General features: G+C 34.7%; 1 protein-coding gene across 1 annotated transcript in view; it reads left to right on the top strand.

Moving 5' to 3' along the window:
• The first annotated feature begins 588 nt into the window (after positions 1-588).
• LOC142324656 (uncharacterized) overlaps positions 589-16,875 on the top strand; it is a 249,782-nt gene continuing 233,495 nt past the window's right edge. The window contains exon 1 of the mRNA XM_075365524.1: positions 589-815. Within this exon, the coding sequence (XP_075221639.1) occupies positions 796-815 (20 nt within the window). The 5' untranslated portion in view covers positions 589-795. The remainder of the gene's footprint in view (positions 816-16,875) is intronic.

Here is a 16,875-nt window from a genome sequence, read left to right on the forward strand (position 1 = left end):
ATGACGTTACACTTAAGGCGACCCCGCTTCTACACTCTGGGAGGCGAGTTCGTCGGTAAAGAAAAAGCAATTTCTAAAATTCTTTGTAAAAATAATTTTACTAAAGCTCTATGTACATTTTTATTATTCTTATTAATGTTCGATTCTGTTTGAAAATAATAATCGTTAATGTAATCTGTAGTCTATCATAATTTTAATCGTTTCCATATCACGAGAAACGTTAGTATATTCTCTATTTTGTTTTCTAGTTTTATAAAAAAATACGACTGAAACATTTTACATTGAAGAAAAAAGTTATTAAATAAATAACGTATATATTGTTTGTAGTTATATCCGTTTAACGTTTATAAAAATCGACAGAATTACAGCGACAATATATTTTTAAATTACTTAATAATGTGTTTTCTCTAATATCTGTAAATATTATTTGCGATTTCAGTTTCATATTGAAGATAACATCATTTTCTATGTTAAAAAAGAAGCCGCGAACCGTAGCAAGTATAAAACTGATAATATCTGTATAAAATACGATTATTTTAAGCGGCTAAGTTGGTAGTGCGGTTGTCAGCGGAGCAAGTGTCTTGCGAACCCAGCTGTGCTGTAGCTGTGTCGATTTGAGCACGGTAGAGGGCATCGCTTTCGCACGTGTCTCGTCGTAGTATCTGTGTCTGCTGTCCGTTCAATCGTCCGGTGCATTTAGCCTCTCGTTGTTCTCCGGTGTGATATGCTGCTGAACCCGTAAATTCATAACGTTATCTTTTCTGCATCAAGAGTTAAGTACAGCGTTTTGATAAAATGGAATCGAATAACATTAAGTAAGTACACGCCCATTTTAGTTCAGTCGATTTGTATTGTAAATCAAATATATCGTACTTATTTTACACTCGCACCTGTTAGCACACTAAGCATTCTTTTCGCTCTAGTCGTTAAGGTTTGAAAATTGTTTATTCCGATTTACACCTTGTTATTAATTTTTACATTAGGACGAGGCCTATCTTCTTAAATTGTGCGTCATCAAAGTGTTTACGTTACGTTTATAACGCTATTTGTTTTTACGTTCTATTATAATTTTTTGTTGTAATTTTATTCGTAGAACCGGGTAGGACATTATCACGATTTCTAGTTTATTACTGGCTGGACTTTATCGGTGCTTATGCTACCTTTGATTTAATGTTTACGTCTAGAATGTAATTAAGGTGTTTTAAGGGAAATTCCTTTAAAACTTGATTATAGTCGTAAAACTGCTTGCGGTTTATAATCTATGAAACCGATTGACAATTTTTTACGTAAGGCTCTTTAAATATTTTTATCAGTCGCCCAGGTTTATTATACCGCTCGTTGTTTTCCGTTCTAGTGTGAATTTTTTATTTTCAAATTATCACATTATTACGGGTGAATAGTGATTCTTACGTTTTCGTAAGAAACTTTAAAATCTTTCAGAATCAATAAATCTTTTGGTTGTTAAAGGTTAATGTTCACTTTGCTTCGTTCACTTTCGTTTCTGCTTACAAGTCGGTAATATTCACAACTATCCTTTTTTATATTATTTTTACTTCCTTGTACGAAGTAAAGTAAAGTAAATTGCGATCGAGAAAAATTTCGGTTCCAGATTTTAACGGAAATATCCATTCTGACCATCCCTGAATCCATTTTGACTAGTTTCGGCGTGACGTCTGTACGTACGTATTTATGTACGTACGTATGTATGTACTTATCTCGCATAACTCAAAAATGATTAGCCGTAGGTTGTTGAAATTTTGGAATTAGGATTGTTGTAACATCTAATTGTGCACCTCCTGTTTTTTGATTGCAGTCGACTGAACCAAAAGCGTCCAAAAAAGCCCAAAATCCAAAAACATTTGGCCTTTTTCTTAACTGCAGTAATAATCCCTCATTGAGAGCTTTTCAGCGATATAGTAGTAATTATATTCGTCGGTTCCAGAGTTACAGCCAAATTAAATTTTAATTAATGAAATATTTGGATCTTATAAGGGGAAGGCAAATCGGTTTGAATCAGACTTCATCTCCTTTTTTTAACCTCTTTTTTTAATTTAGATAAATTGATTTATTAATAATTATTAACCTCTCATTGTAAAAAACAAAATAACGATGAATAATTCAATAATTATATATATATATATATATATATATATATATATATATATATGAAGTTTTTAATGAAATAAAATTTTATGTACTTTCCGTTTAAAAAAAAAGTGTGTAAATGTAATTTAATAGGCGTACAAGGAAGTCGTATGTTGTCCGCATCAAATTTTTTTATATTTGAATAATTACACCTAAAATACATTCAACGAAAGAAATGTTTCTTATTTTTAAATAAGACCACGTTAGTAACACAGGTTTTTTAAAGAATAGTAAACTACGTTTACCGTGTTTCTGCTTCATAAAATCTTATATTTTTATTAGACGTTACTTTTGCATTTTAGGAAGTTCTTGTTTAATCTTATTTTGATAATTTCTTAGCGAATTGCGCTTTTAAGTAAATAAATAAATAATCTGTTCTGATCGGTACATAAAACGATTCATTATATAAATCGCATTAGGAATAAGTCGATATGCTATTCCACAGACTATATCAAGAACTGCTCCGCCGTTTACTTGGATAGATCAAGGGACACCGTGACGATCATCTCGATGTAGAAACATAACTAAATATCCAATTAATTATAAATCAAAGGTGCGATTAAATTTTATTATCTTTAATTATTTAAAATATAATCGCGTGCAAATATTATTAAGATAAACATACAGATATTTATACGACAAAACAGTCTTTGATTTTGTTTGATTTCTGAGGCTTTTAGAACAAATTAGTCCAGTAAATTAAAATTTAATGGACGGAGTTGGAAATAAAATTTAATTTACAAACAGAAACGTTACGATCGTAAATTTATTTTTCTTTTAAAGGAGAAAAAAATCCTTTCGCCACGCCGGAAGGCGGAGGTAGATTTCACCGGTGCTAAGAAGGGGATAAAAAGATTTCCACCTTAAAGTTAAGAAAAACCTCCGATTTACTCGACACGACAACGGTTGACCGCGAAAAAAGTTTCACACGTTTGGCATATGACAATCCCCATTTTATTACAATTCCAGCAAAACTTTGGTCATCCCTTGCCGTAAGGGTTGGTCATGTCAAGAATTGTTTCAGACAAAAGTTTTAGGTAATGTTTAGAGAACTAAGGACCGCTTTAAACCGATTCGATACTGCGCCTATTAAGGGAAATGCAATTTTCTTTGTCTTCGAAACCCCATTTCTTCCACTCGTCGGGCCAACGGTCGGTGATATCAAAAAAACTTTACTTATATATATTTTAGGCCTTATTCAAAGAACAGTAGCTTTCCCGTTTAACCAGACCCCCGGTATGTTAGTTATATTTATAGTCGTGAGTATAATACCGATAAATAACGATTAAAGTTTAAAGACGATTACAAATACCCGACAAAGAAAATAAATTACAAAAGAAAGAATAATAGTAAGTAAAGTAAACAGATTTTCGACGAGGAAAACTTCACAATTTTACTCCCAAGGGGGCTAGGGTCTCGGTCTGTGGCTTAAAATACACAATCTTAGGATATGTATCCTGACAATTTGGAAGCAGTCGGTCGGTTGGTTCTCGCGTTATGCTGTTGCGAACGGAAAGAGAGAACCCACCATAAATTTCTGCATTTATATATATATATATATATATATATATATATATATATATATATAAAAATATATAAATATAATAATATATTATATAATAAATATTATAATATATAAAAATCCGGTACAAATTTTAATCCTGCCAAAGTGACTCGCTGAATACGACTTATAATTTTTGTTTATAATTTATTTGGCTGGTTTTTATTGTTCTTTGTTTAATTTTTACTTATAAGTTTATTTTAATAACTTATTTTAAATTTCTTTTCACCGATTCATATATTTACATTCGTGTCGTTTTACGTTTAAAACAGTGTTTCTATTTGTAAATTATTATTTGTTAATATATTATACGATTATACAATGTATTATTCAAAGTTTTATTTTACAATAATTAAACAAACATATTAGTTATCGAGTTCGTAACTAATATACAAACATTTAGTTTCCTTAAAGGAAAAAATTAATTTTATTTTCGATCGATTAATTCCATTGAAATTTATCCAAGTAATGTTAAATATTAGGCGTTAACGATGTATTGAAATCGATTAAAAACAAATTTGATAACTTTTTATTGTTAATCTCGTGCAGAAAGAGCTATTAGTAAAATTATTATTAATTTTTTCCTCTATTATTAGAAAAAAATAGGAAAGTTCATATTTAATTAACGATTTTATAAATACGATCTGTGTTATTTTTTTATTAGAGGTCAGTCACTATTTTTTGATAGAAGAACTATCATTTCTTTGTAGAAAAGTCTATGTAATAGAAATTTTCCTCTTTTTTTATCGAATTTTAAATAGCGCTTCTTTAAAAAAGGTGTATAATTTTAAAAGTACGGGATTATTTAAACTATTAAATTTTATCTTCAAAGGAAAAGCCGATATAGTTCGAATTATCGTAATCGGATTTTTTTTTATATTTACCTTTTTTAATATAAAGATTTACATTATCAAAGTATTTTTTGCATTTATGTAACTTTTTGTTATACTTACATATCATTTGTATTATTAACACTATTTGTCGTCTTTCATAAATTAATTATCGCTTCGTTAAAAGAAGCTGAGGATTTTGCTTGATCGTGGGGATCGCTGAATAAACCGATATCTTTTTTTGTAAAAGAACAAAACATTTTTAAAATACAATAAGTTATAAACGTTTTACCGGTGATATTACAGTTGCAATATTATTTATCGTATTTATTCTTAATTCTACTGCTTTCTTAATTTTATAGTTACAAAACGGGGATATATTACAGTTATACGTGTATTTGTTCAAGTTACGTACTATTTATTCGATTATCGGAAATAATTAAAATATTACAGTTGTTAGTAATGTTAACGATTATATTAAAGAGACCTGACATGAGACACCGGTAACTTCCGAAATTAGCGTGCCCGTTCTACAAAAATCACGAGCGACATAAACTAAGCTTACAAAAGAAACGTGAAATGGCTTTTCCTATTGATTTATTTAATCGATCCGAATATATACTTTTGCATATCAGGATATTCGGCTACAGTACTGACGTCTGCTCTTTGTTTAAAACAGCAATCGGTCGTGTAGCGAATACGTTTGCGATTCTTATTAGTATTTCAGCGATTGTATGTATGAATATGAGTACACCTACCTGCAATTGACTATTTTCACATAATTTCGTTGTATGTAAACGCATAACGTTTTTATATTTATATATCCTTATATATTTATATCCTTTGGATCGCGAAGGATTATTTCTTACAGAGAAAATAAATTAAAAATTAAAAAAGTAGTTTTTAATTAAAAAAAAAAAAAAAAAAATCAATTTTTTATAAGCTATTATAAATCTTCGGTTAGATTTAAAAGATCTACTGTTATATAAAAAGGATAAGGGTTTTTTTGTTCTGGTTAAACGAAAAAGCTATCCGATATATTGCTACTAAATTGTTACCCGTGTTTTTTTGTCATAACTTAAAGTCTAAAATATATTTAACGTAGTATTGAAGATTTTTCGGTTGAAGCGCAAACTTCAACGAATCGAATTAATGTATCGTGAACCGTTAAGCGTCTCTCCGTGTGAGCCGGGTTTGAACCGATATCTTTCTTTCTCTTTCCGTTTAGCTTTCGGATCCGACGTAAGGTATACTTCAGAGAACGATATGTACGAGTGTATATGAAGTGTTGTTCTTGTACGGTCTCAGGTCGACGATTCCAAATCGTCTGATTTCGAAGTCGAGAGTTCTATTCCTAGTAAAGGCGGTTACGTTTATACGGATTTGAATACTCGACAGTAGATACCGGTGTTCTTTCATTATCGCTTCGTTAAACCGCACATCTCAGGAACGATCGATCTGAGACCGTTCAGGATTATACTTCATTTACATTCGTACGTATCGTAATCGTTCATTCTCCGAGTAATACCTTACTGCGGTTCCGGACGCTAAAAAAAAGAGGTCTTGGGTTTGAACCGGTTGATTATGACCATCTAAAAATCAATTTTTTGATTTTTTTCAGTTGCATTCCGAGTTTTAAGGGTTAAAATTGATTTTTGAATTTCTTTTGAAATCCTGTGGTTTTTTTATTTCTCGGAAATAAATGAAAAAATCTTTTTTTGACTTTTGGCTAGTGTAATCTTCACGTCGATAAACCGATTTCTATATTTTTAAAATTTGACCGTGAAAGGGAATGAAGAAAGATAAAAAAAATTTTGAACGACGACTGCAAATTTTCCATTCCCGATTATAGTGAACGAGGTATTCAGTAGATTCGGGCTTGGAAATAATTTTTAGGTAAATATTTAAAAACCGTTTTCGGGTTATTTTTAATTTCGATTTTTTTAAGGGGTGCGAAGGTACGGCGCTGTGCCTCAACCAACACAGCCACTGCCACCGATACTGTGTGTGAATTGCGCACCTGTCTCCGGTTACTTGACTAAAAAAGATCGACCGCTACGGGAAACGTAATTAACCGTATAGCGTGGGCGAAGCTGCGACGGGGAGCTAGTACTTATATAATTTTTTTTAAAATTTTATTTAGAATCTTTAAAAGTTAAAAAATCATTAATCATTTTAGTTTGAACTAAAGCAAACGGTTTTGGCATTAAATAAGTAACAGAATGATTTTACTTTCATTTTGTAAAAAAATGAATCCAGGAAAGTAGTTTGAGAAAGTATTCTACCTCCTAATATACAGATTATAGGTGTCTACGTCTTCTTTTAAGTGTTATTTAATATTACTGTCTAGCATTACTTTAAATAATTCTTAAGAGGGTGTACGATTTTTACTAATTAATATTCGCTTTTTTATTATTTTCAATTTTGTCTCCTTTTCTTTATAAAAGATTAAATGGAAATTAAGATCTCTACATTAATTAAGATCTTTACCTCGGTACTTTGTTTAGAGGTCTTCGTCTTCGGTTTGTCTAATCGGCATCCCATATCCTGCTGTCAGCTTCCTCGGTTCGTAAGATGTCTGTATTTCCTACAGCGTCCCGTTTTTGCTTTTCTTTGAGCGTAAATTCCATGACGTTACCCGGGATCAGCCGCTCCATATTGTTTCCTCATCAGACTTCAGCCCGTCTGGTGCAGCCAAAAATGTACGCTCAGGGGTGTCTTTGATGCCACAGCAAATACACGGGCCTCCCTCCTGCGAAAACGATGCGGATAAAAGGAGAATTCACCGTAGCCCGAAAAGAAAGGGGCGAGATAACGGTCCACCTCGCCGTGATTCCTCTGGACCCACGGCTCTATCCTGGGGATCAATCTCTTGGTCCACACCGACTTAAGGAGGGGAGCTCCGTCCCACTCCGCCTGCCATTCTTCCGATGCTAATCTACGTACTTCACCCTTACGCATGCCCTCATGCGTCCTTTTTAACTGCATCGCTCTTAGATGAAAAGGCGTAATTCCCGCGATAACTTCTACCGCATTGTTTGAAATCGTTCTGTATGCTGAAACGATTCGAATGTTCTTTTTTTACGTCGGCTGGGACCGTAAGCCCTAATAAGCTTCTCATACGCCTTATTTTTCTCCCTTCCCCTCAAGGTCCGAACAACGATCCCGTGTAACACGGCCTTGATGAGGGTGTTAGTTGCCACTACTCCACTGCGAGGCCGTGCCAGACCCGGCTCTGCCGTTCCTGACAGCACCCCGCAGTGGCTGGGTCTCGGTCTTTTAATAAGCGCCACCTCTAATCCGGGGTCCCTTATCGGGGCCCAAAACCGAGTATCGGTCTTTCTTTTCCCCGCTTAAGGACCCCAGGGGTCCCCGTTCAATATTTAAAGGCGGCACTTCCTCCAGGGTCTTCTTTCAGATGATGTTCCCTATTATCTTACTGACTATAGACCGGTTCCTCTCGCCGTGAAGCATTACCTCCATTATGTTATTTGCGGTAACCTCTCGGAACCGCAAATAACATGTCGGCATCGTCATCCTGTCATTTCTCACCTTGGCCGCTGGAAGAGTATGTTCTGCGGTATCCCGCTCTCCACAACGCCGATTGCCAGTTGGCGTTACAGCTCCGCAAGCCTCCGAACGGCCACTTTCGAGCACAACCCCCTCCTCCACACTATCACGGTATACAAGGCAACGGACCGATGAGCCACCGCCGCCAGCATCCTCCTCTTTGATGAGCTTGGCCCGCTAACCTTGTTCATGAGCCTCGAGTCAGCCGACACTGTTCTATCTGCCTTGTCGACTGCCTTCCTGACATGATCTCGAAAGGCTCTCCGGCTTTCAAGCCAAACCCCCAGGTATTTGGCTCTACTGACCGGCTCGATAACGACCCCCCTTCTCTTAGCCTGACGGGGGAGACTCGCCTTCTTCCGCGAAGAAGGTTTTCTTCAGAGAAAACCTCGTTTTTTCTGCAGCGGGGCTAAGGCCGTGGCCCACCAACTATCTGTCGAACAATAGAATGGCCCGTTCACCTTTTCTTATTATCTCCTTTTCTCTTCTGGCGACTAATACCATGAAGACGTCATCGGCAAAACCGGTAACCGAAACTCCCTCAGGATACCGCAACCTGAGAATGCCATCATATGCTAGGTTCCACAGAATCGGTCCGGTTACCAAACCTGCGGAACACCGCGATCCATACTGGCCGTAACCTCCTTACCTTCTGCATGACCGACTATCCTCCTGCCGATAAAATAGTTCTGAAGGACTCGCACAAGATACGGGCTGATATCTCTCCGAAGGAACTCATCCATGATGCACCCGAACGGCAGTGAGTTGGATGCATTCTTGACATCCGCCGGGATGCACCTTGTCCTCCAACAACCCGCTGCGGTCTCATCGATAATCCTCATCACCCTAGGTACGGCATCCTCCGTCGTCCACCTTCTCCTGAATCCATATTGACATTCACCGAGGCCTCCCTTCCTTTCTACTTCATCTCGTAGACGCTCCGTCAACAGCCTGTCGAAGAGTTCGCTTAGGCAACTTAACAGGCAAAGAGGTCGGTCTCCGACTGGCCCTCCTACCTCTTCACCACCCTGGCCTCCTTCTATTCTGGTGGTGGCAAACAACCATCCAGGAATATTCGGTCGAAGGCCGCCAGCACTTGATTTACTTTCTTTATTTATTAATTTACTTTCTAAAACCTTGATTTATTTAATTTTAATGTACCCGATATAGTAGGTAGAAGAACATTAAAATGGAAAATAAAAACGTGTTTCTAATTATTGAATTATCTTACTCGTATTTTTGAATTTGTTAGTCGCACAACAATAAAGGGCTTTGCTTATTTCTTTTTTTTCAGAACAAATAAACTGCAGAAGAAAAAGTATTCTTTACGTGCAATTTTTTCCTTAGTTAAAATAGTTCAATTAAATATATGTACATAATTAAACAGTAACCTCCAAGTGGTTATTAAAGGAAGTAATAAATAGCTGGTTTTCTCGTGTTGACTATTTACATTTGTTATTTCATTCTTAAGTTTACAATTATTCCAAGAAACGTTACGCTTTTATTGTAGATATTACATATGACAAATTTTTTGTCTAAAATTTCACATTTTTGTTGATTATTGTCGCTTAGTTATTTTTGTTTAAGATGATCGTAACTTTTATGTATTTTTGACAAGCTGAATTCTTCCTTCAGGCGCTAAACCTTACTTATTACCCGAAATTTCAAAATTAAAAAAAAAAATCATACGAAAATTCTTTAAAATTTTATTTGATTATATCTTTTACTAAAGACAGTGATTTTATGTAAATCGCAAAAAATAAAACTGCCTTCCTAAGATATGGAAAGGAGCCACCCGATTTAAAAATCCATAAAATTATCTGCGACAGATGTTGGTGTTCTGTTTTATTTTTTAATTTTCATCGTTTGAAATTAATAATAAAATGGATCCTGAGCGTAAAGTCAAAAGCCAGTTCCACAAAACAGGGATAGCAGGTTCAATTTTTTACCGTGTTACTTTTTTTTTTTAATTTTCAGCGATTACGTACTAAGATCTATTTTTTATTTAAGGAAAGACGGTCCGCAAGTAAATGTTTCAAGGTAAGAAGTAGCAGAAATTACTAAGAGTTCAATCTTGGAAATAAATTGTTTTCGTTTAAATCGATTTCATTCTATTATAAGGGTTACAATATGTTTCATGGAAATAAGTTAGATCGTTCGTGCGTAATCCTTTACAACCTGTAGAATAGACACCGATCGAGATAATAGGTTAAAATTGAAAAAGGAAATAAACAAAGTTAATTAAAAAAAAACCCTTTTGTTTTAGTTTTATATGAAACAAAAAAATAGCTTGAATAATAAACGCTTCTTAGCGATATTTACAGACGTAACTTTAATTATGTAAAAGATTCATCGGTAGCGTTCGATGCGAAAAATTATGTAGATCGTCTACGTACGAAAAAATAGTACAATAAAATATTCTATTAAAAATAGCTGACGGTTTATCCGATCTCGAAAATTAAAATAAAGTTCAGTATTTTATAAATTTCAGTTGCGGAAACAATGTAGCTATTAGCCTACAGAATTCAACGAACTAAAATATTACTACGCGTATTGTAAAGCTCTTTGTACAAGCTTTACCGATCACTTAATAATGGATTTATCTGATCGATTTAAAAAATCTTTTCAGCACTTTTTCTTAATATAAAAATTGTTTAAACAAATTAAATTTTTTAAATTTTTTATAACTTTTAGTAAAAGAAGCTTACAAACGGCTATTTTAATTACTTCTCACGTTAATATCCTTCAAAGAAGCCGTTTGAGTTAAACTATTAAAAATATGAAAAAGTAATTAAAATAAAAACAAAATGTTATTTTTAAACCCTTATATCAAACACCGATCAAGAATTCATTAAATCTACTTCAGTTATCAACAAGACCCTGAATTTCGGGTATGCTAAAATCGTTAAAACTGCTGCGTATGTTATTGACTAATCTATACGTTAAATACTTGTATTTTTTTAAGAAAAACAAGCAATATATTAATTTTCTTTGATAACGTAGATAATTATTTCGTTAGAGTTACATTTCACTTAATTTTAGTATTTTCTTCTTTTTTTTTAATAACTGTGAATGAATTTAAAAAAAGAATAAAATTAATATTTCGCAATTCCTCTAAGATAACGTTAAATATTATAATAAATAACAAAATCTTTAAAAAGTATAAAATAAAAAACTAATAATTATTCAGTTCTCAAAATTTCTACTTTTAGAAGTCGGAGTTAAGTAAAAAGAAATACTAGCAGCTATTTTCTTAATTTCAGTTTCGTTTCGTCTTTAAAAATTGACTTTGCTTAAAAAAAATACGAGTGAAAGTAACGATCGGATAAATAATACTTTTCAGTTTTATTATTTTTTTTAAACCGAGGTTGCGACAAACATAAAACACAGTACGGTCAAACCTCGCTCAACGAGCACCTTCCAAAACGAGTGATTCGAATAACGAGCAAAACAAAATGTAAAAAAATTGTTGAAATTCCTTAACGAACGATTTTTCGCAGAACGAAGAGACATCGTGACGTCACATCCTGCCTGCATCTCGGCTATCAGTCTGTAAAAGTAAAACCACCGTAGAAGTCAAACGCCAAATAATTGAGAAGTAAAAAAGAGGTGTGAGCGTGACGGAACTAGCACGCGCATACGATCGGTCTACACCGACGATTTACACTTTCCTTAAAAACAAGGATAAGATTAAGGAGATTGATGTTTCAAAGGATGTCACAAGAATTTCTATGCGACGGCCACGTATTCTCAACGATGTCAAAAGATCGCTTCTCTTACGGATCGACGAGAAGAAAATGCGAGGCGACACTATTAACGAAAACGTAATTTGTAAGGCGGCGAAACTAATTTTTGGCGATCTCATTAAGAAGACGCCAGGATCATTAAAGGACGAAAAATAAGCATTCAAGGCAATCCGTGGGTGTTTCGAAAAGTTTAAGAGAAGAACCGCCATCCGCAGCGTCGTGAGGCACGGAGAAGCAGCAAGAAGCTTGTGAATTCTGGAAAAAGATGCCGAACCGACTTATATGATAGCAGAGGAGAGCAGATGAAAGACCGTCTCGTGCTGTTGTTTTGTGCAAATGCAAGCGGCGATTTGAAAATTAAACCGCTGCTTGTTTACCGTTCGATCAAAGGACGAGGCTGTCCTTACTCCGTACTATTCTATTTTTAAAAAAGTATTCCAATTTTATTTTCGATGTACAAACAAAACGCTATTGTTTAGATTAGATTAGGTAATCGTAAGTTCGGTTAAATTTAACTTCTATGTTTTCCGCTTGTAAATAACAACTTCAAGGTTGTTCCGCGAATAATTTTTCATCGTTTTAAGTTGCAAGCGGTTCACAGGAAGCAGTACAAAGAGGAGTGATACTTTTATGAGAACGACTCGATTACAGGAGATGTCATTGTATTTCTGCGCCGATTGATGATTCGCATTCCAGAAATTCGATTTGAATATTATTCTGTCTAAATGAAAAATGTAATTTATTACTACTTGAACCTATCAAAATTTGAATAGAAAATTTCCGGTCGTATAACATAAAATAGATATTTTGACCGTTAAAAGAGGAAGGGGGCTTTTATGGGAGTAAACGGGGTAATACGGTCGAATAAATTTCTCTCCTTATCGCTTATTAATTCGGTCATTTAGGTAGCCGATAAAGTAAGATAAATATTTGTAGACTGCACCGTTTTTAATTTTAAACGCTTACAATTAATATAAACTGAAATTATATTTTTTAATATAATGGAATCCAGTTTTAAAGACTACGGCCGTACTGGACGAACCACCGTGATGGTGCGGTGCGGTAGCCGAAAATCGACAAACCAGGCTTAGGGGCCTCCATATCGCATGAGCCATAAACGGAATAGTGCGTCAGACGCGTTTCCGGGGTCGCGAGTGAAAAGTTTTCGCGAGTTATATAGTTTGAAGACGTCAAACACGGTAAGTCGCGCATAAAACAAAAACGCGGTCTAAATTTAAAAAAAACTTACAGTAAGACAAAATATCCCAGCAATTACGACTCCTCCGGAAAAGGGGACGCATTGCTCCCTCCTTATAGCTAGTGCCCCGTTGTGGCGTATTCCTGCTAGCCTATTAAAGAGTTAGCACCGAAAGGACTTCAGTGGACGGTCTGAAGGGGAATTACGTCGGGAGGACAGGCTTTATAAGCCTAGCCTTCCGCGGTCGGCCCGTGAAATGGGTTCGATAACGCTGGTTTAACAACGGATTGGAATGCAATTAAATCCGTCTTAAATTCACTAAAATAATAATAAACAAAACTTGAAAAATTAGATCCGAGATTAAAAAAATAACCCTTTTAAAAACAAGCCCGAGTAGAATGATCCAGCAGCAAGGGACTCTGTCCAGGTTCTGCGATAAAGTAGGGAGTAATAGACTCCTGCCAACTTTGCATTCCATTCCATTCCATAAAGACTACGTTAAAAAAACTCTACGCTTACGTAATTAAAAAGTTTTAAGGTACGCGCCTAAAATGATAAAAAAAAGTTTTATAATAAGTTTTTGTTTACTTTAGATTTTTCTACTGTAGATAAAAATTGAATTTGAAATAATCGTGTTTGTCCTTTGAAAGTATTTAGAAATGGATCGCTCTGATTCGTGTAATTATACCGTATCGGTGTAAACTACACAACGATAAACAAATAAATATTAATATTTTACTTGTTTATTCTTCTATTCTAACGCGTATACTGATAATTAAATTACAAATATTTTTAATAAAAAATCGATTAATTAACCGGTTTTAGTTAACAGTTTTTTCGGTTACTTTTTCTTTTGTTATACTGAAATTAATTATTATGCGAATATTCTTTTATTCTCGTTATTAGTCATTTATATTTTGTCGTTTTTAATTTTATTTACGCTCCGTTTGTATTTCATTGTATTTATTTCCTCTTGTGTAATTACGTTTCAACATGCATATCTAAGCTTTGTTAAATTCACCCGTTGTAAATATACAAATACATAAACGTATATATTTTAATTCTGTTAATATATTATAGATCCTAACGCGTATCTATTATTATTAGTATTTTTTATTTGAAAGAACTCATCGTTAAATTTTTTTTCTCGTTTAACTTCCGGGACCACCGTTACGTATCGCTTCAGAGGATGAGATGGATGAGAATGTAGCACGTGAAAATGCCATGCCTGACCGGGATTCGAACCCGGGACCTTCGGATGAAAGGCCGAGACGCTACCGCTCGCGCCACGAAGGCCGGCTAATATTTTATAGTACTTAAAAAATACGTAACGTAAAGCGAAACTTCTATAATTCAAACGCATGCGTTTTTTAGATTTCCGTTTATTTGAAAAATTATTTGTTCTCGTTTGTTTCGTAGTTAATTTTTTAATAAAAATAGCTGGTTAATTCAAATATATAAAAAAAAAAAACAAAAAATAATCACCGATATTTTCTTAAAGGTAAGGTGTGTAGGAACGGTTTTCTCTTCTCTTCTTCTCTGTTATTTTAAAAAAGTTAAAGATAATTAACTGTCGAAGATATGGAAGAACACTTACTTATTTTGAGACTTAAGTTGTCGTGATATTAAGCAAATTAGCGAACTAAACGTATGACGGAAATTAGAGAAATTCCTGTTTAATGATAGTCCATGTAACCTTACCTTTACTTTCTTTTTCCTGTTTAGCCTCCGGTAACTACCGTTTTTAGATAATACTTCAGAGGATGAATGAGGATGATATGTATGAGTGTAAATGAAGTGTAGTCTTGTACAGTCTCAGTTCGACCAATCCTGAGATGTATGGTTAATTGAAACCAAACCACCAAAGAACACCGGTATCCACGATCTAGTATTCAAATCCGTATAAATGGTTTATACTAGGACTTGAACGCTGGAACTCTCGGCTTCCAAATCAGCTGATTTGGGAAGACGCGTTCACCACTAGACCAACCCGGTGGGTTCATGTAACCTTACCTGGTGCGATCAAATAAGTCACCGTCTTTTATTAGCGTTTACGTAACACGAAACGTTGGAAATTTTACGTTTATATACAAATTTAATGGAATTTAAAATTCAATTAACAGAACGACCGATAATATGATGCCGATATGTTATTTTGTTTTTGCTAGCGGAAATTCTTGGAAGCGTGCATTAAAAATTAATCCTTCTTTAACCGTTTTATGTAAACGGGCTACAACAAATGCGTTGACTGAAATACTTGAAAAAAATTTGACAAACGCAAGGCGCGGCAGCGAATTGCTGTCCTTATTTAATTGTAATTAAATCGACGAGATAAATTTCTAATTTATGACGATCATACACTCGTATTTTATTATAACATAGGGTGCGCCTACCCGTTTCAAAATATATGACATGTGAATAGCCTCCAGAGGCTATTAGGAACTAGGTCGGGTAAACTGTTTCAAGGTACAGTAGCCCTTCGAGGTACGTACATTCGGTCTCGGGATTTAGGGCGGCCGACCGAGGTGGCGGAAGAAAAATTAAATAAATTGAAAAACGCAGACGAATCACAAAAACCGGATGAATCGGCGATCGTACTACGTCATCGTGATTACCGGTCGGTATATTTTTCCACGGATGATTGAAAAGAATATGGAATACGAGAAATGTTCCGATTGAAATTGTAATTCGAATTTGACTCGGATTAAAGAAATAAAAGCCGAGATCGGTAGAACCGTCTGATCGGCGGAAAACACTAACCTACTCCAGTCGTTTATCACCCGGCTATCTATTTACAAATATTAGCGAAAAAATTGCACCGAGTGTGGAACGGTTTATAAAATTTCGTACAAAAAAAATGTGAAACCGTCAGAGATTTGTGAAAGACTTAAAAGACAGTTTGGTGAAGAACATTGACAAACATAAGCGTCTATAAATGTAGGAAATCTTTTAAACACCGTCGAGAACGTGTTTTTGTACGGCACTCTCGCCGTACGAAAACATCAACGCGATTAGAAATTGCTGACAGAATTAAATTTTTTTGTCTTCAGTCTTTTGACCGGTTTGATGGAGCTCTTCAAGATTCCCTATCTAGTGCCAGTCGTCTCATCTCGGTATACCCCTACATGCTACATCCCTAACAATTTGTTTTACATATTCCAAACGTTGGCTACCTGTTCAATTTTTCTCTTCTACCTGTCCCTTCAATATTAAAGCGACTATTCCAGGATGCCTTAATATCTGGCCTGTAAGTCTGTCTCTTCTTTTAACTATATTTTTCCAAACGCTTCTTTCTTCATCTATTTGCCGCAACACCTCTTCATTTGTCGCTTTATCCAGCCGTCTGATTTTTTACATTCTCCTACAGCACCGCTTTTCAAAATCTTCTAATCTTTTCTTCTCGGGTACTCCGATCGTGCAAGTTTCACTTCCGTATAAAGCTACGCTCCAAACATATACGTTTAAAAATGTTTTCCTGACGTTTAAATTAATTTTTGATGTAAAAAAATTATTTTTCTGACTGAAGGCTTGTTTCGCCTGTGCTATTCGGCATTTTATTTCGCTCCTGCTTCGTCCATCTTTAGTAATTCTACTTCCCAAATAACAAAATTCTTCTACCTCCATAATCTTTTCTCCTCCTATTTTCACATTCAGCGGTCCACCTTTGTTATTTCTACTACATTTCATTACTTTTATTTTGTTCTTGTTTATTTTCACGCGATAGTTCTTGTGTAGGACTTCATCTATGCCGTTCATTGTTTCTTCTAAATCCTTTTTACTCTCGGCTAGAATTACTATATCATCGGCAAATCTTAGCATCTTTAT

Source organism: Lycorma delicatula, chromosome 5, assembly GCF_047948215.1.
Source record: "Lycorma delicatula isolate Av1 chromosome 5, ASM4794821v1, whole genome shotgun sequence".
NCBI lineage: Eukaryota > Metazoa > Arthropoda > Insecta > Hemiptera > Fulgoridae > Lycorma > Lycorma delicatula.